This window comes from Coffea eugenioides, chromosome 4 (genome assembly GCF_003713205.1).
Source record: "Coffea eugenioides isolate CCC68of chromosome 4, Ceug_1.0, whole genome shotgun sequence".
Lineage (NCBI taxonomy): Eukaryota > Viridiplantae > Streptophyta > Magnoliopsida > Gentianales > Rubiaceae > Coffea > Coffea eugenioides.
Genome location: NC_040038.1, coordinates 38,919,289 through 38,940,052, shown reverse-complemented (window position 1 = coordinate 38,940,052; position 20,764 = coordinate 38,919,289). Strand labels below are relative to the sequence as shown.

At 31.3% G+C, this 20,764-nt stretch overlaps 1 protein-coding gene across 1 annotated transcript; it reads left to right on the top strand.

Annotated features, from left to right (window-relative positions):
- Positions 1 to 329: 329 nt before the first annotated feature.
- On the top strand, positions 330 to 1,001 carry LOC113769322 (uncharacterized protein K02A2.6-like). Its single transcript, XM_027313781.1, has one exon. It carries the CDS (start codon positions 330 to 332, stop codon positions 999 to 1,001), a length of 672 nt encoding a protein of 223 aa, XP_027169582.1.
- Positions 1,002 to 20,764: the final 19,763 nt, after the last annotated feature.

Genomic DNA, 20,764 nt, shown 5'->3' with positions numbered 1-20,764 from the left:
TCTTACGCAAATTATCATCCAAATTTTTCTTAAATTGAGAGATGGTATACAAAAGGACGTCAGACTTGGGACTTCTAAGATGCGTTGATGAAGATGAAACAGATTATTTGATGAAAAAATTGCACAGTGATATATGTGGTTTACATATGAATGGGCATTTATTGGATAAAAAACTTATGAGAACGGGGTATTTTTTGCCCACCATGGAGCATGACTGTGTAGATTTTGTCAGAAAATGCATGAAATGTCAATTGCATGCCGATGTTATACATGCTCCTCCTACCGAACTACATAGTATGACTGCTCTTTGGCCATACTCAATATGAGAAATGGGCGTGACTGGAATCATTGATCTCCCTGCCTCGAACGGGCACCGGTTCATTCTCGTAGCAATCGAATATTTCACCAAATGGGTCGAAACAGCATCCTACAAGAATGTGACCAAAAAAGTAGTAACCGATTTTCTAAGAAACCACATCATTTGTCGTTTTGACGTGCCAGAGACATTAATCACTCATAATGCCAAAAACCTCAATAATGACATGGTAGATGGATTATGCAACCAGTTCAAGATTAAACATCGAAATTCTGCTACCTACAGATCTCAAATGAATGTAGCTGTGGAGGCCGCATACAAAAATTTGAAGAAAATCATTCGCAAGATGACGGAAAAGCATCGCGATTGGCATAAAAAGTTGTCATACGCATTAATGGCTTATCGGACCGCAATCAGAACTTCTATTGAGGCAATGCCTTATTCTCTTATGTATGGGATGGAAGTAGTGCTACCTGCAGAGATTGAGATCCCCTCCTTGCGCATTTTAATGGAAGCTCAACTGGAGGAAGCTGAATGGATCAAACAGAGACACGAACAATTGTCTTTAATTGATGAAAGGCGCTTAAATGCTATTTGCCATGGACAATGCTATCAAAGGAGAATGGCCCATGCTTATAATAAGAAAGTTCGACCTCGATTGTTCAAAGAGGAGATACAGTTTTGAAGCGAATTCTTCCCATTCAAGATGAAGTCAAAGGAAAATTTGCTCCAAATTGGCAAGGACCTTTCATCGTCAAGAAAGTATTGCCCGGAGGAGCACTCATTCTCACATAAATGGATGGACAGGTTTTTTTCTCAGCCGATCAATTCAGACATGTGTAAGAAATTCTTTATCTGATTATGTGACATTTCTTTTGAAATACCATCTAAAGTGGATTAAAGACGGGCTTTCTTCTTTTCCCTTTGAACGTCCTATCCTAGTTTTCTCCTTTGAACCTCCAGATTAATTTAATCATTCGTTTGATAGCCTCCCTAAAGATCGCTAATCCCACACTGGGGCAAATTTTATCTCCTATTTGTTAAAAAAAGAAGAAGAAGAAGAAAGGAGTCAAAAGCCAAATTGGAGCAATTTTTTAGTTTTAATACCCTCATATCAAAGCAAATGTTGATAGAATGCAGTCTTAGGGTTTTTTGAAACCCTTTAAAATTTTGCCTTCGAACTTTAACATTTCTTAACACCACATCTGACATCGTTACAAAAATCGTAAAGTCCCGAGCTCCGCCTTAGTAGTATTTCTAATGAAAATCACTTAATCAAATGGCAAATGATGTCAATACACCTTCACCAATTTTGCAAGGGAAGGATTGTCGCACTGATGTCATCATTTCTTAAAACATATTTTTGAGTTGATAAAGGCTATCGGCAAGATCTGTTCATTAGATGAAAACCTAAAAGGGTGCCTTTTAAAAAAAAAGAGAGAAAAGAAAAGAAAAAAAAAGAAAAGAGGAATAAAAAAATAAATAAAAAGAAAAAAGGAGAAGAAGAAGAAAGAAAAATAACAAAAAAAGAAAATAAAAGAAAAAGAAAATAAAAAGATGGGGATAGTTTTAGTGAAAATCCGAAAGGACGTTAAGGTAGTGTTTTATAAGGAAAAGTGAGCATGAAATTAAATGGCTGGTGACTCAGTTCATTTGACTTTCTCTTCACGTTGTGGTTCTGTTGCCAGCATTAAACTCCGAAGGGACGATATTGAAAGGGTCAAACGTGGCATTTTGTTTGAAATCAAACAGCTTTGGTTCATCAAGCATAAACTGTTGAGTTTACAGGTTCATTTCTCTAAAATCAATTTTCTTTCAATAAAAGTAAATGGTTGTTTTCATGTTACTGGAATTTTCATCATTTTTGTGTAAATAAAATATTTTTTCATGTGTTTCATAGTCTCATTTATCTCATTAGGCTTATCAAATGGCAATCCATGTGATTTATTGAAAGTACATGTGTACCAAAAGTCATATTTGATTAGCATTGGAAGTTAAGAAAACTTGATACAGTTCGCAGAGCAAAGTTGAATTTTCGCTACATTGAAGAAGAACGTTCAAATACTCATGTTTACACATTTTTTGAAAGTGGGATTTATCGGATGGTGGTGGCATTATCTGTCATTATGATTATTCCTCTTTTGCAGGTCCAAATGTCCAATAACATCAAATTGGGGCAAATTTTTTTTAAAAGAGTTATCAATCTCCATCAAAATTTTCGAAATTTTACAAAAAGCATTCTGCAATAATTTTTCAATTTTATGACAGGCTCGGGTTTTATCCCACTGACCAATTTTATGGCAGGCTCGGGTCTTATCCCACTGATCAATTTTATGGCAGGTTCGAATTTTATTCCACCGACCAATTTTTCGATAGGCTCAAATTTTATCCCACTGACCAATTTTATGGCAAGTTCGGGTTTTATCCCACTGACCAATTTTCACGGTAGACTTGGATTTTATCCTATTGACCTTTATATGTTTGCTTGTTTCAGTTCGCAACAGAATAATAGGTAGGTATTTGATGTTTACGTCTTTGTCTCGACTTTTTTCGAAATTCAGACAAAGACGAGCAAGATGTAGACACCAAAATTTTGATTTTATTTTATTTATTATTTATTTAACCAAAGTTCGCAAAATGATAGTTAGCTATTTTTATTGAATTAGGTTCATCATTTTTTTAAACATTTTTGCATTAAATTTCTGGAAAAACAAAAAAAAATTTAATTTTTTCAAATTCAATTTTTTCAAGATAAAATGAAAATTTGCAAGGCAGATCTCAAAAAGGAATTTAACACTTTTGTTTACTCTAAATTTTGCCTTGAAAAATAAAAAGAAACAAGAAAATAGGTGGAATGCATGCAAGATAGTTAAGTGGATTAAGTGAATATTAGCCATGTGTTTTTGTCTTTTTGCACACCACAACACTTGCAAGAGATTAGGTGGCAAGGACAGCTGTTGAGTTTTGGAGGAAAAATCTAGAAAAAAAAAAAGAGGAAAACTAGGGAGCTTCAAGCAAGGAAGAAAGGGAGAAAGGAAGAATAAGGAAAAAAGAAAAGAGGAGGAAAAAGAGGGAAGAAAGGAGAAAACAAGAAGATAGAAAGCAAGAGGACAAGAGAAGAGATAGAAGCGGGGGAGGAAAGAAAGAACAAAAAACAGAAGGAAAAGGGGAGAGGAGAGAAAGAAGAACGAAAAAGAAGAAAATCTGGTACTAGGCTGGATGAATAGCCCACTTCATCACAAATTTCAGATCAATTCTTGAGTTTTTGGGAGGATTTCGTTGTTTCTGCACTTTTCCTAGACATATTAGAACAACTTTCTTATAGAAACGTTTTAGGAAAAACATCTCTGAGCCTTCCAAATCGAGACCCAAAGTGTCAGGTTCATTATTGCTGAAATTTCTGCGACGAAGTTCTCGACTTCATTTCTGGAATCAGCGCGATTTTTTGGGGGCATTTCACGTTCATTTTATTTCACCATGATTCTAAGGTAACCATAGTTTCTTCCCTTGTTGCTTTAACACGATTTTTCATGAAACTCAAGCCTGTTAGACATGAATCTTGAGTTATTTTGCTGCTGGGTTTTGCTTTATATTTCAACTGTGCTCATTTTTAGATGATTGGCTTGATCATGGCTCTTTGCAATTTGAGTTTAGCTTTGGGATTGTGAAATAAAGTTCATAAGATCTCGTTTGTTTGGATTTTTGTCTTGTGCAGTTTCTGGATAATGAAGAACCCAGAGTTGCACATGAAGAAGAAAGCTTTCCTTGAACCATTTCCATGTGTTTTTTCAAAAATTACATTTTGACCCCCAGACTTTTGACTAATTACACTATGGCCCAAAACTTGGAAAATCTAACTTATTTCGCCCTTTTAAGTTTAATTCCTTTTTTTTTTGCATGTTTTATGTGACTTTTTGAGTAGATTATTTCTGAGTTTTAGAGTATAATTAGATCTTAATAATTTTTGGTTGGTTTAATATTTTGGTGGGGTTTTATAAGAAGATGAAAATTGGGTTATAAGTCATGTTTGTTTGGGTTTAACAAAATGGGTTTTGATTAATTTTAGTTGGATTTTGACATCGTTTGGGAAGCCAAAGCCTTTGCTTTTTTCAGTTGGGTTTGAGTGATAAAAGATGGCTGGCCTGCATTTTTTCTTAAGGCTTTCAGTTGGGCTTGGGAGAGAAGGCCTAGGTGTTTTGGTTGGACCAACAGATGGATTAGCTCGTCTGTTTCTTCGGATTCTTTGATGGACTGAAATGCTCTTTAGCCCAAGAAAAAATATAAAACAGCCCGTTGGCCCTTTTCTTTAAGAAGGCTGCTGATGAAATTGCATTCTAGTCCTTGTACTTTTAAGTATCTTTATTTTGGCTTTAAAAACTTTCGATTTTTTAATCAGGTCCCTAATTTAATTTCATTTTAGCCCCTAAACTTTTATTTTCTTTAATTTTGACCCCTATATTTTTTAATAATTATAATTTGACCCCAAAAACTTTCTTAAATTTTTTAATTAGATCCCTAATAGTTTTGATTTCTTAAATCCAAGTTGATTTTCTTCTTTAATTGTTAATTATACTTTATTTAAGTGCTTTAATTGTAGATTTCATGATTATTTCCATTTCTTTATAATTAAATTGGTACATTGATCATTTTGTTGATTTTAGAGCATAAATAGGGCAACTTTCACTAATTTAACCACAATTTCAAGGGAGGTAACTTCTTTTATCATTTTAAATTCTTTTATGTGCTCCAATGTGTTTTATGTGTAACTGCATGCTTTGAGTGCTTTTTCTTTTAATTACTTATTTTATCCATTTTTAAATTTTGTTTGTTTTATTTAATTTTGATAATTATTTGTAAGGCATTTAAATGCCAAATTGTAATAGATAGGAGTTCAAGACATGTATTTAGCTAGTCTATGTAATAGATAGGTTTTAATTTTTGCTAAAAATGTATTTAGATAAATATAATAGTTAGGGTATTATTTTTAAAATTTCCCCCCTTAGATTGTAGTTAGGGCCCCGAATGAAATAGTTAGGTTCCCGAATGAAATAGTTAGGTTTTTATTTGCGCTTATTTTCTTGTGTGCTTGCATGCTTGTGTGTTTACGTGTTTATTCGCTTTCATTAGGGTTTTGCATCTAAAAATTATGCCTATGTATTATGTGTTTTATGTGCATTATGTGTTTACTTGCTTTAATTATACTTTATATGATTTATTTAGTTATAATAAATGCATGACGTCACCACACTAATCCAACGCTAGTCGTGGTCATTCTCCCCGATTTCTCAGTAGTCCAATGCTAGTGAAGACTTGTAGAAATGGGTTAGTTCAACGCTAGACCCTTTAGACCGTTTTCGCGCTAGATTCACATTCTTTGCATGACATTCATTGCATTTCATACATGTTTTTCATTTTTATGATCTTTTCACATCTTGCATGATATTTCCTCTATATATTATTCCCCTTTACCCCTATGTGTACAAAACATGACATTTAAACTTGCATTCCATTTAGGAAGTTAGACATAGGTTAGTTCATTTGCTTGACTAAGATTAGGAGAGTTACCCTTCAAATATGGGAAATGGACGAGTATGACTTCTTAAGTTTAGCACGCTCGTATTTCCTCTATAAAAAGGAAAATTAAGTCACGAATCTTAGTTCCCCGTACCCGTCATGTTGCATTCCTCTTTTTAGGTCACGTATACTTATATATTATAATTTTTCTTTTATTCGAGTCTCACTCTTTGTATATTCGTGACCTCTTCTAAGAATCATTTTGGGCATCACAATTAATGTGATTCATACCAATTAAACTTTGAAAAGATATTTCGATCCTTCCAATATCCATTAGGTCTAGGTTTGCATCCATATAGTAATATCCAAATGTGATAAGTTTTATAGGTTAAATTAAGAAAATTTTCGACTAAATTACACAACTAGTTTTGACTAGGTTGAAAGAGTGTCTTAGGTTTGATTCTATCAAATCTTTGCCTTCCGTTTCTTCAATCGTGACTCCCGAACTCTTTTTTCTTGTTTTCAAAGACCTGGAGTCGTCTAAAAAGGGTTTCATTTATTTTTTATTAAAAATATATTTTTAGGTGACTTGGTACACCTTAACTCAATACTAAGTGGCGACTCTTGTTTTTTTTTCTAAAAACCCTTTTTAGACTATTATTTTGGGCCAAATCATCGCACTTTTTAAGTCCCATTTTAGGCTATTTTTCTTTATTTATTCTCTAAAAATCAAAAACTCATTTTCACTCAAAATTAATCAAAAAAAAATTCATTTTTATAGCTCGTAATTTTATTTTTCAAAAAAAAGAGGCGCGACAGGTAGTAGGAGCAGTGAAGGGGCACATATTTAAGAGTTCAAGGTATTCATTAAACTCAATATAGATGTTGTGGTTCTTTTCTTACTGTCAGAATAATTTGAATTTGAGTTACATGTTGTAAAATGTTCAGAATTTTTCCATATTCAATGCCGGCAGGTTTTTGCTTTGAACTTGGTTCAGTTGCAGTAGACGTGTCAATGAAGTTATTGACTGATAAGTATAGACAACACATTAGTTTGACCTTTTGATTGTTAAGAGCAGTATTTTTGTAACTTCTGTTATGATTAAACTCAAAGTTATTGCTAACTTAAAGGTACATTTGTTATGGTTCTACAACTGAAGTATTTCTATTTGGGTTACTTGTGTTAGTAAAAAAAATGATTAAATAGTTGATATTGAAAAAGGGATCAAGTACTAATTTTAAATATTTGATAAATGAATTAATATGTGAAAGAGTCTCCGTACTTATTCATTCGAGTGTAAGACCGAAAGGAATCCAGTGACATGAAAAGTTTTGCTGCCATATATTCTTACATAGTAAGAGCTAAAGACGATAATTTCATAGGCATTTATGATACTTCTCAACAAGATTGAGAGTTTTATTTCATTACTGATCGTATAGCTTGTAATCTGGAGAGGTACTTTCAAACCAACCCAAGGATTTACGATCGTTCTAGATTCTTGAAACTAAAAACTTTTGACATTATCGAGGGATATGGTTTCTTGTGTCCAAACTCTAGTTCGATGTAAGTTGCAACATGATCCTCTAGAGTCGACCAACCTTCTTATAGTAAATAGGAAGGTAAAGATGCATGCCGGACAATGAAACAAATCAAAGACTTCTTGATGTAAATCAACTGGAAGTTATAACCAACTCTAAAGACTCTTTCATCACGTATTTCAACCTAGGTTCAAAGGGGTACATAAACCCAATGGGAGACATAAGTCCAAGGGGAGGAGGGCCATTTTGAGTTCATAACTTGAAATTTTTATAAACAATTGATTTGTCTAGTGAAAAAGGTGCAGTTCTATCTATATCTTTTGACTAATGATAAAAGGATTTTCCTCCCCTGCATGTTTATCAAAGATGGAAAAATATAACTCGATTGAAGACGAAAACTCTTTTTGTTCTGGTAAAAATTGGACGCTATATGTTCAACAAAATTCATTGTGTGAAGTAGTACGTTGTATAAGAAGAAAGGTTATAAAGATGATATTGTAAGATCGTCGAAATTTTTGAGGAATTTCATTGCTCACATCTATGATCCAAATACCATAACTGCATATCACAAAGCAATTAACGATTCTACAGCTGAAGTGACGAAATCAATTGAGAAACTAAATTGCATGCCTGTATATAACTTGGATGATAGTTATCTTTGGAGATTTATCACTTTTCTTATGCAGAATTCATGACATATAAATAGGTATCTTAGCATATGGTAAGGATGGCTACAAACACGAAGACATCTATGAATTGTTCTACTTCGAGTGAGAGTAAGAAATAATATTATATTTTGATCACTGTATGATTTTGTTACGTTACTCTTGATCATTTGGATTTTACATATCAAGTTGTGAATTTCTATTTTTAAGGATAAATTTTGTTGGGTGGTGATTAAGAGTTATTTTATTATCAATATTCCTTGTATTACACAAATAGGGAGGCTCTCAATTTTATATTTACCATATAAATTTTTATTGAATCAGTTGAATGCCAATTTAGAGAATGGTTAAAAAAAAGAATTAATTTGTTGTATGTTTATACAAATGAAACTTAACTAGAATAATACCCAGATTCTTAATTAATTAATGTATAACACATAAATATGCACATTTAATATAGGTGTTAAAATTATTCTATTCATATCAGATTACCTTCAAGAGTTGCAATGTCTTTTTTATCAACTCTAAATCAATATTCAATCTTAAAGAAATCAATTAACGCACATCTTTCACCCAATCTAATAATGTTAAGGCTAGCATAATATAAAATCTTCATTTATGTTGCACGCTATTGTTTGCTTCAATATACTCTCACCAATCGTTATGATCATTTCATACGCCTACCTGATAATATGATATGAGAATGAATTATAAGATAACCAATCATATTATAATCACTAGTTATGTGTGACAATAATAGAAGAGTCATAGATAAATATCCGTTCTGTCCTATTTTATTTGTCTTGATTTCTATTTTGATTTATTTGTCATAGTCTAAAAGGAAAAATAGAAAAGACTAATCTTCCCTTTTTACCCCTTATTCAATTTTCAAACAGAGCATTAATCTCATGTTTCAACATTAAATGCTTTAATAAACCATTATAAAATTAGAAAATTCAAAACAACAAACAAAATTTGAAATTAAAGTGAGAGGCAATTATGAAAAGAGTTATTTATTGGTTAATCAAAAATCAAATTCCTTAAATTATATGCAAAGTTGATCATAACATGAAGAATGTGATGGAAGGAGTATGACTTTTTCTAATATCCAACATAATTACTCGAGATAAAATACCCTCATTATCAATAGTTTAAGTTACACTAAATTACCCTCTTTTTGTGTCATGTCTACAAACAACAATCACTTTGCTAAAAGCATCAAATTTCATTGGTATTAGACTTTTACAAATGATATATAACTAGTAAGAAATGATTACAAGCATGACCAACATGTATCCCAATTAGACCAATACCTATTCAAAATTTAGCCAACTGTTGATTTGTTTAAATTTTAGTTAATAATATGGATAAATTAACTAATATGTTATATGTTTATACAAATAAAAATTACTATTAAAACAATACCTAAAACTTACTTTATTTCAAATATAGCACCTGAACATGCACATTAAATGTAGGTGTCAAAACTATTCTAATGTTCTTTTTTTCAACCTTGAATCGGTAATTAATTCCAAAGAGACCAATTAATGTACATCATTCACCCAATAAAGTAATACTAAGGCTATCACAACAAAAAATCTTTCTTCTTTGGGTACAATATTGTTTGCCTCACTATACTCTTGTCAATCATTAGGACCGTTTCATACTCACCTACCTAATACAATATACATAATGCTGCTGCCACCTTACAAATTTTCAAGAAAGACAATAACATCAACTATAGAGAGATGAAGATTATCATCAAAAAATCAACTATATAACTACGCACTATACACTATTTTTCAGCAAATAATAAAATTAAAATTACTTTGTCCAAAGGTAAAAATATATTCTTTTTATTATCATACTTATTGAACTCTTTGTCATAAAATTTATTATCACTTGGATTTTCTTTAACATTCTGGACAATTCCAACAAATAATTGTATATTTTTTTGAATATCCTTATTATGATATAGTCCATGTCACGCCAAAACATCTCTACCTACTTATCATGAAATTGAATTATAAAAGAATATACTTAAATGTACATTATAACAATGTTAGTTCAATCACTTTTACTTTATTATTATCATTTTTTATCTATATAGTAATTATGGATATCATCAACAAAAGTTGTTTAGCATTCAAGGATAATTACTTGATATTAATTGGATTTGCTAGTTAAGACATGATCATTCGAGTTGGATGGTACAACTTATTTGTAAATAATCTTTTAGAAAAATAAGACTGTGGATATTTTAGTTATAGAGCAGGACCCAGTAGACTTTGTATTTTGCGTCGGTAACTACTGCTTGTGAAGTCTAGAAGATAAAGATGAGGGTAGCACCGTAGCCATTTGAAAAAATACATCAATAAATATGGGTTTCTAAACTATAATTAATGAAACGAAAATTATTGTGGTTTAAAAAGTTGATGCATGAACTTATTTTTTTTATTAATTCACTATAAGTAGCATTGTATATAAACTTTGTGGTAATGGAGTGGACGACAATTGTATGAGAGAAAGAATTGGACCCACAAGATGACACATGTTTTGTTTCAACAAAGATGACTAATTGTCAAAGTTAAAGTCTACCTTTCTTATTAATCCTAACTCCATGTTATTTTATGTTTTTTTAGCAAAACTACATTGTTTTATTTTTAACATTGTGACTAAACAATGTAAAGAAGGTTGTCTGTTATATTTATCTTTTTTCATACTTCATTTGCCAACTTTCCTAATCATGAGTGTTTAAACTTTTTCGAGAATTGTTAACGTTGAAAAGTACAAGAAATTTAAAAGATATCAAAAGGTCAAGGAAGAAAATGAGGTAAGTTGGTATTTTGTAACAAAACTTGATGACATGTACATGAATGATTCCCAAAAGTAAGCTAAGAGCGATTTATGGTCGACCCCTAAGAGAATCCTAAACCTTGAAAAAACTGAAGAAATTTTCATAAAAAACCAAAGGAATTTGATTAATATTGATAAAAATCTAAAAATATTGCTGTAATATGTCCCTTTTTATGGGTGACAAATCTCAAACTAAAAAGAAAAACAAATTCAGGTGAAAATTAAAAAAAAAAAAAGAAAATTTACGTGATGGAACTGCCTTAAGGATTCAATCCCAAATCCAAAACTTAAGAGAGCTAGATTAAGAGTTAGATTTGAAAACAAAAGCTACGGCTTTTGTTAGATCTATATCAAGTATTGGATTCGTTTCAACTCTCAAGCTAGATCAAGAAACCAAATTGAGACCTAAACTCTTAGTAGTGGAATTTGGGGGTGATACAATCCTTGAGCACTCATGATTTGGTGCAAGTTCAATGCAGGAAATGCATCCATGATTCTTATGTCATTATTTCTTCATGTGATCCATCCAAACAAAAAATGCAACTAAAATTTCTTCTACATCAATCCTCCCCACTTGAGAAAACTCTCTCTTGACTTATTTTGAATTTCTCGATGCAAAAAATCCTTTGACGGATGATACGAAGTAAGATCTGCCACATTGAAAGTACTTGAATTCTCCAAAAAGTCCGACAAATCAATAATACAAGTATTAGCATTGATCTTTTATAAAATCTTGAAAGGACTTTATTGTTTTAGTTATACCTCATGGTATTTGCCAACAAAAAAACCTCTCCTTGTATAGAAAAACTGTCACCTGATCGCCAACTTCAAAAACTGTAGCCTAGCAATGTTTATCTGAAGCAGCCTTGAACTTTGTATCAGTAGCTTCCAATTTCGATTTAACTTCTTGTAAAACTTGTGAATTCTTAGTTATATTAGCCACATCAATACTATACCCTAGAATATCAGGAAATTTTACTAAATCAATTGTATGTCATGGAGGCTTCACACATACAATAGAGAATGGTGACCTTCCATAGTGTTATGAATAGTATTGTTAAAGGCAAACTCTACCTTAGAAGATGGATGATTCTATTACCTAGGATGTTCTCCACAAATACAAAGTATCAAGTTACCAAGAAATCATTGACAACCTCAATTTGAGGATCCATTTCAGAATGGTTTGTATGACTAAGGTTTAGCCAAATATCAAACATCCTCCACAAATTTAACAAAAAATGGCTCAAAACTTACTATCATTGTCGAAAGTAATGGACTTGGATGCTCCATACAAACTAATTATCTCCCAAAACAGCAATTGAGCAATATCAGATGCATCTGAAGTCTTTCTACAAGGAATGAAGTGCACCATCTTGAAAAACCTATCAACAACAACAAAGACAGAATCTACACTCTTTGGATCCTAACTAAGAACAAAATTCATCGACAAGTCCTCCCAAATAGCATTAAGAATTGGCAAAAAAGTACATAAACCAGTATCTTGAGATTGCTCTATTGGAGTCTGATATGTATAGCATTCAAGTACAAAACTGTGTACATCCTTTTTCAACGGAGATCAAAACTACCTCTCCTCTAAGCGAGAGATAGGTTTATCAATCCCTAAATGACCACTATGACTATCCTATACAAATCACAAATTAACTATTTAAATAAAGAAATAGGAAGAATGTATAGATGATTACCTTTAAAGAGATAACTATAATAGTGTGAAATTCATCTTGTGTTAATTTAGTCTTACAAACCATCCACAATTCTTTGAAGCCATCATCATCCATATAAAGTTCATGCAGAATTTAAATCCAATGACTTCGAGGCTCAAAGTCACAAGTAATGTCGCACGGTGATTCTCCAAAAAAATGTCGCATGGTGACTCAAAGTATTAGCCACTTCACTTAACTGCCAAGACTTATATTTTAAAATAAAGGAAAACTGTTGAAGATATGCACTCCATCTAACTTGCATCTTATGCACTTGCTTTTGACTATCAATGTACTTTAAGGTTTGGTGATCTATATAAAATACAAATTGATATATTTTGGATCAAATAATGCTCCTAATGCCTTAGAGCATGAAACATAATATATAACTCTTGATTATATGTAGATCACTTATGGATATTTTTACTTAACTTCCTACTGAAGAGAACCACTTGGCCTGTCTTCTTGAGATAAGACAACTTCAATGCCATTTCCATATGTATCTCACATAGTTAGAGAATACCAAATGATGTGTAATGGTCAACCTTTATTGATCAATCTTTCACGCTTTAGACCCCATTGAAATTTTCCCTTCTTCATGAATAAAGCACCAATTGAGTCAATATAAATATGAATTTATGAATAAAGCATTTATAAAAAGTCACCAAACCATGAAAACTCCAAACTTTTGCAACAGTGCACAGAATAGGCCATTCACGAATAGCCTTCACCTTCTTCTACACGAGTGCCATTTGCACTAATAATAAAGCCCAAGAAAATCAAACTAGTTGTCAAGAAATTACACTTCTTCAAATTGATATACAATTTATTTGCCTACAAAACTATTCATAGTTGGCGTAAAATATTGAAAATGGTCTTACTCATTAGCATTATAGATCAAAATATGATCAAAATAAACCCCAACAAAATTTACTAATGAATGTCTTCAAAACCTCATTCATTAACTACACAAAAGTACAAGGAGCATTACATAGTCCAAATGGCATGGCCGACCACTTGTACAAATCATCCTTGATTTTGAATATTGGCTTCCAATCATCCCCTAGCTAGAATTGAATTTGATAGTATGCACTCTAAAGTCAATTTTGGTAGACACAAGTTTTAGAGAGACAATCTAGCATTTCCTCCGATCTAGGAATAGGAACCGATATCTAATTGTAATCTTATTGATAGCTCGACTATCAATACACGTCATTCAAGAACTATTCTTCTTTTAAGTGAATAGAGTTGCCATAGCACACAAACTTATGTTGACATGGATAGACCTCTTGTCTAATATATTATCAACAATATACTGTTATATCTCGCTCTTCTTGAGATGTATCCTATATGTGATAGATTTGGCAAACTCGCCCTAGGAATAGAGCCAAAAGTGTGTTATATGTTACCCACACATGAAAAGTAAACTAGCAGATACCTCATGTAGTATAACATTCTCAAACTCATCAAGTAGCCTAGTAACCTTTGTTAGAATTTCTAACTTTGCTTTGTCAAACAAGTATAAGAGGATAAAGTATAATTAACTCTTAGTATCAAGGCTACACCTCTCTTTTCCATGAAGCCAAGATAAGACTTCTCAAATTGATGGATTTTTTAAAGGAAAATATGATTATTATACAACGGTGCAACAAAAACTCTTTTTTGGGTTGGGGGGAAGATGCTGCTTCAAAGACTTAATAGAGGCTTCAGTCGTATTCCACTGAATGAAACAATCTATAAAGTAAATAACTAATTTGGTAAATGTCAATTTCAAACCACATAAATGGCTCCAAATAAGCTTCCTAAGAGATTCACACCATAAGTTAATTATACCCAAAGAGTAAGACACTTCGCATTCTCGACTTTTGTCATGGCTTTATTTCGATAGATAATCACTTATAATGGTCAACAAGTAGAAGTATCTAAAATCACAAAATATGTACTTTAGACTTGGGCAATTGTATATCTCTTAAATTAGTGATAACCCAAGTCAAAGGCAAAATAATATGTTTATTTCATTTATTTCTCTCTTCATATTTCTCATTGTCCATGTTCTTATAATTAATTCTTATAAATTTGGATGAAATCAGTTACTTGAGCTCACTTGTATGGCAAAACAACTAGAATAGCAAGATTTATATAACTTTTCTCTACTTCTCGTTTTGTCCAATTTCTCTCTACTTCTTCTCATCTTCTCAGAAGGCCTTCCTCTTCGGAAGGGAGACCATGGGTTTTGTTTTGTTACATTTTTCAATAAAGTCTCTCCTAAGTTTTCTTAATGAGAAAAATCCTTTGCTTCTCCTAAGTGTTTCTAGTGAGAATTTTCCGTTTTTATCCTCATTTGTTGTTTGATTCGAACTTACTTCAAATTTGGTTGTCAGATCTGTAATTTTTTGGATCTTGGATCTATTTCGACAGATCTCATTATCATTTTTGGAGTTTGAAACCATTGATTAATAGATTTGGCGACTATAACATGCATAGAAGGGAGCTGTGGCAATTTATCTTATTAGAAGACAATTTGAAAATTTCTTGTATTTTTCAAATTTGTTCAAAATCATTCAAATCTACTGTATCTATTGTTAAATTGCATATCTATTATTTCAAGTGCATGTTTAACCTACCACTGGGATAGAGATGTAAATTTAATCGTATTGGACGATTTCTAGTAATCCTTTAATGAAATTTGCTTTTTATCCAAAAAAAAAAGCAAGATTTATCTAGTAGCAATCCCAATCCAATTGATTTTTTTAAGTTTCGACAAATACTTTTGACATACATAGTGAAATAATGAGTTAAAAAGCAACAACATTAGCTAAAAAATCAAACAAGCTAAAGAATTGCCGATTGCATGTTTAAAATCAATTAAGATTTAAAATCATTGGCCTCATTTATCCATTATGGACTTTTATATCTGACAAAGTAGCCCAAAAAAGTTCAAATACACTTAATGATTATGCTTCATACGGCAATTGGATAGGTTAACTAGTTTGAAATTGAAAACAAGCATTTCTCAAGGAGAAATTATCCGTTAATAGTTGCAATTCTGAAATTGAAATTGAAATTTTTAGGAGGAATCCTGTGTAGAAAATAGACATGCTAAATTTTTAGGGGTATTTTTGTCTTAAAAATTAGTAAAGATACAAAAAAAAAAGGTTACATGGCCAACTTTTTAGTCAACTTGCTGAGTTGGCTAATGGAAATGGGTAAACTAACTAAAAGATAATATTAAAGGGTAAACTGATAGTAGTTATAAAAGTTAGGAGGGTAAAGTGATAATAACCCTTGAACAGTTTAAGGACATAGAAATTACCTTGACAGAATAATAATCCCAAATTGTGGTAGGAGCATTTTCATAAATTGGACTTTACATGAGGCTTTGGCCATGTGATGGGCTAATGGAGAGCAGGGATGGAATCCAACGGGCCAATGTGTCTCAAGCTTGAACTGCCTTTCTCCCCGTTTTAGTTCTACATTTTTCTTTTGTTGCTTGGAATTGGCTAATTAGTGTAAAACAATCTGAAGTGTTAGGTTGGGTCATCGTAAAAAGTTTGCTCTCAAAGATTACTTTCTACAATCTTTCTAATTTTTTAGAAAACTGGTGCTTTTTAGAAGGTTTGAGTCCAAAAGAAAAGAATACAATAGTAAAAGGAGAAGATAATTATGCTAAATTCATAATTAATACATAAGCTTTATGAGAAAGTGTCGTTTGAGAATTATGTCATAATGTTAAATTAGACAATGTTAAATTTGATTTCTATGGTTTTAGACAACTTTTTTAGGTGTGTTTAGGTTGTGATGAAGATATAAATTTTGGAAACTGGTACATAAATAAGAATGAGAAAACGAATTAAAATGAGTCGTACCACTAATTAGCAAAAAATGAAAATTTCCCTTGAAAAAAATAGAAAACTAATATTATTTGGTATACACCTTGTGGAGTTTTAGTCTAATAATTCTTCTAAGATATAGAACGAGTAATTCCTTTAGTTCCTTATGTGTATAGTAATTTGTCCCTCTCCTTAAAAAAAATCATCTCTAATATAGCATTACTATCAATTATGTTTCTCCTAGGGATTTCCAATGAGAATTTTCTGTTCTCCTAGAAATTCCTATGGAGATTTTTGTATTTTTTTTATTTTGTTGTTAGATATAAATTTATTTCAGATCTAAAATTTTTTTAGATCTTGAATATATTTCGATAGATCTCATCATCATTATTAGGATTTAAAATCATCGATTAATAGATCTAGTAATTGCAATACATACAGAAGGGAGATGCAGCGATTTATCTATTAGAAGACAATTTGAAATCTCTTATATTTTTCAAATCTGTTAGTAATTTTTTTTAGATCTATTATATCTGTTAAATTACAAATCTATAATTTCTAGTGTATGTTTAACTTACCATTAGGGCAGTGATAGAAATCAAATCAAATCGTGCAGAATGACTTCCAACAATTTGTTAATGAAATTTGTTTTTATAAAAAAATCAATTATGAGCGTAAACATGATAGAAAACTACAAGAAGAAAAGTTGTGACAAAATTGACTAAAGCTTTTTTGTTTTGTACAATAAATACAAAGGTGCCTTTTTTTTTTGTTTTGACTCAAACTTGCAAACAAATACAGTAACGAAGCCTTTTGCACCAAAACACTTAAATGGTTCCCAGTTTCTACTTTAATGCTTATGCGGCTAATGACCTGCACGTGGTGGGATCAATCCATCTTGTGGACCACATTTACCAGAACCCTGAAGCTGTTTATTATTTGACCCTTTACTTAATTCACTAATACGAGCAATTAAGATATCTAATTAACTTGTTGCCACATGGACTTATAAGATGGCTCAGAGTCCACAAAACGTATGAATGGGAGGTTAATTCAATTTCAAGTTTTGTAGGCCTTCAGCTTTTGGATCATTATCATTTACACCGTGGCGGATGTAAATATGTGATTGTACGATGTCGTATCATGAAAGGGAAAAACTTTCTTATATCATAAATAATTGTATATAAAAATATAGGTAATTCGTTCGACAATCGAATCATATTTTCAATAGTATAAAGAATTTCAATTACAAAAATAATGTTAAAGTAATGATACATTTAATGTCTTTATACACTAGACAACTGTAGTTCTAAAAAAAGGAGTTTAATTGAAGATCATCTATTCATTTGTATGTACCTAAAGTTTAAAGATTATTCTTTTGTTTTCAATTAATACTTTATTTTTTTTTAGGTTGAAAAAGGAAAATAAATTATTATTTGAAAACAAGAAAATAATATCTTTATTTTGAATGTATTCATGTTTAAAGTTAGTTTCAAATGCAGTTACTCTATAAATTTAGGGGGGCAATATAATGGAAGAAAAGAAATTTAAAAATTTCAGGGGGTGCAAATATAAAAGATTAAATTAAAAATTTTTAAAATTTCTTAAGGCAACTTTAGGAGCTTTTCACAATTTTTGGGGGGAGGGGTGGGGGGAGAGGACAATTTCCTTAAAGGAAGAAGGGATTAGTTTTAGCAACCAATGCTGGTTTTAGACGAATTTAACAAGTAATAAATAACTGTAATCTCAATTTTTTAGTGATTTAATTAACAAAGCTATGGTCAAATAATACTTCTTTTGGCAATTGCTCGTAATTTTTCATCTTTCTGACAGCTAAAACAATGTGATCAAAATAAAAGTGCTTGCTGAAAGGTCAAGGTTGGTCAAAGAATAAGTGGTTAGAAACATTAAGTCAGCAATTCAGCTTCAATTAAGTTGATAACAACATGGATTAGGACATCTTAATGTCTCAAGCACCAACCTTCTTGCCACAAATTATATATGAACATATACATACATGCATAACTACATACATCCATACGTACACGTATTTTTCATATAGATATATGTATTAAGTATGTGTTTATGAGTATATGTATATGTGCTAAAAATAGACATAATTTAAATTAGAGTTACAAAATTTAAGTGCATATACTTTTAGATAAGAACTAGTCCGAATTCTACATAATTATGAAACTCTTGCACTCTTCTTCAGTATGCCATGCATGGCAAGTGACAGGGATGGGAAGAATGTGACGAGAGATAGGAGGATTAAAAATAAATAAATAAAATGATGTGGTAGACAATAGCATTTTATAGGTGGTCAAAAGGGCACTTAGTTGTACTTAAGATAGTGAAAAGATTAGAAAAATAACAAAAGGAAAGATTTATTGCATAAACAAAAAATGGAAATGGATGGTCTCATATGCAAATTCATTAGTCAACAAGAGTGATTCGTGCAGACGTTTAACGCCAAGGATTTCTAGTCATATCCGTGCAAACAAAAAAATTATAGACTAACTGTGTCTATTTATTTTGCTTTTGGATAAGAATTACTAGCTAATTGTATGCGATAAATAAATACAAATTTTGTGCATATGTGCAAGTATGTATTTAGAGGGGTACATTAACAAATGCTCTAATCAGGAGCCTAAGAATTACTCAAATCAAGTGATTGAAGGCTCTAGATTACTTGAAGATAATGATCATGATTGTAGAGTTAATCATAGGAGTTTATTTCCATGCTAGTTACAACCATATTTATGCTGGTCAATCTCTCATTCTAATTGTCTTTTTACTTGGGTATGTTAATCTATTATGCATGTTTATTTAAGAAATTTCCACCTTGTATCAGAAGAATTTCGATCATTCTACCTGCAAAATGGTATGCGATAATGATAAATTGGAATCCATGTCCATTTTGGTCTACAGCGAAAGGCAAATTAAGTGGTCATTCCCTCGAGGGGCCAAAGAAAAAATTTTTGAAGCTATTCTTATTAAATTAGGTTGTGTTGGGGACTTAAAGCATGATCAAATGATGTTATAACCGTTCTGTTTAGTCCCTTTATAAGGTGAAACTCAAGATGAAAATTGAAATCATTGAAATTTCAAATTTTGGCATCCCAAATTTCACTAAAATTCAAGTATATGTATAAATTTAATTTCTAAACTCAAGAAATTTGTTTAAAAAATTTTGGTTGTTTTAGAATATTTAATGAAGAAAAACAAACAAGAAACATAAGAGAAACATCGTGTGATTTAATCTCGATTCTTTTATCTTGTTGTTAACTTTCCAAGAGGACTGATTCTTCAAACTCATGTGCTCTTACTTCAAGTATGTTGGCATAAAACATTAATTGGACATTATTTTGGAAATTTCTGTTAAATATTTGTAAACAATATTTTTAATTAAAATTTTATCTTTCTAATCATCTTTTCATTTCACATATGTCATCTTTTTACAGTTAAAATTTTTCTAGAAAATATAATCCAAGTAAACTCATTACCTATTAGTTTTTGTCTCGTTACACGAATTGGTTAAGGTGAAAAGGAGAATTCTTATTAATCAATTGTTATAATTAGCTGGATTATAATGGTCCACTCAAACGTCAACTCCACTTGATTTTATCTTAATTTTTTCTCGGACACTTGGGAAGCCCAACAAGGTAACATAAACCAGCAATTTCCTAGAATTTCGGTCCAAGTTTAAAAAGGAGAGGGGCTCATAGGTAGTAAAGAGACTAGAGACGTGAAAGAAAGAGAAAAGGACCAAATAGCCGACAAAATGTGGAAAAAGTTTACAAGCTTTTCAAATTTTGTCTAATCAGTACTAGAATAACATTAATAATTATCAATACATGTATACTTCTACAACAAGTTACTCTCTAAATTACCACCGGTCAGTTTAGTGATTAGAGAAAGGCTCTTAGAGTTTTTTTCACTGTCAGATTCAGGATTCGAATCACTATCAGATTTTATTTTTTTTTGAATCAACATTTTTTTGTTACATGTCAGCTCTTTTGAGGGGGAAATCAAGAGACATGACATCATTGTCTATTGCTAATCTTGTGTTGTCCTATTTGTGAAACTTACAACAACAATACATATGAAAGATTATTCTAATTTTCAGTACAACTTAAATAGCATCACGTATTGAAACATACTTTCTAAAATAATTGTCTAACTTCCTTAAATCCAACACGCAAAATTCCCAAAGTACTAATTGCTTACAAAATTCTTAAACTCGTTCATGTTGACTAAATTCTATTTAACGACCTCATTTGCTACCTCACTGTTACCTTGACACAAAAAACAAACTAATCTAAG

What these genes read in the sequence shown, in the direction of transcription:
- LOC113769322 (XM_027313781.1), top strand. Translation starts at nt 330, where the DNA reads ATGGGCGTGACTGGAATCATTGATCTCCCTGCCTCGAACGGGCACCGG.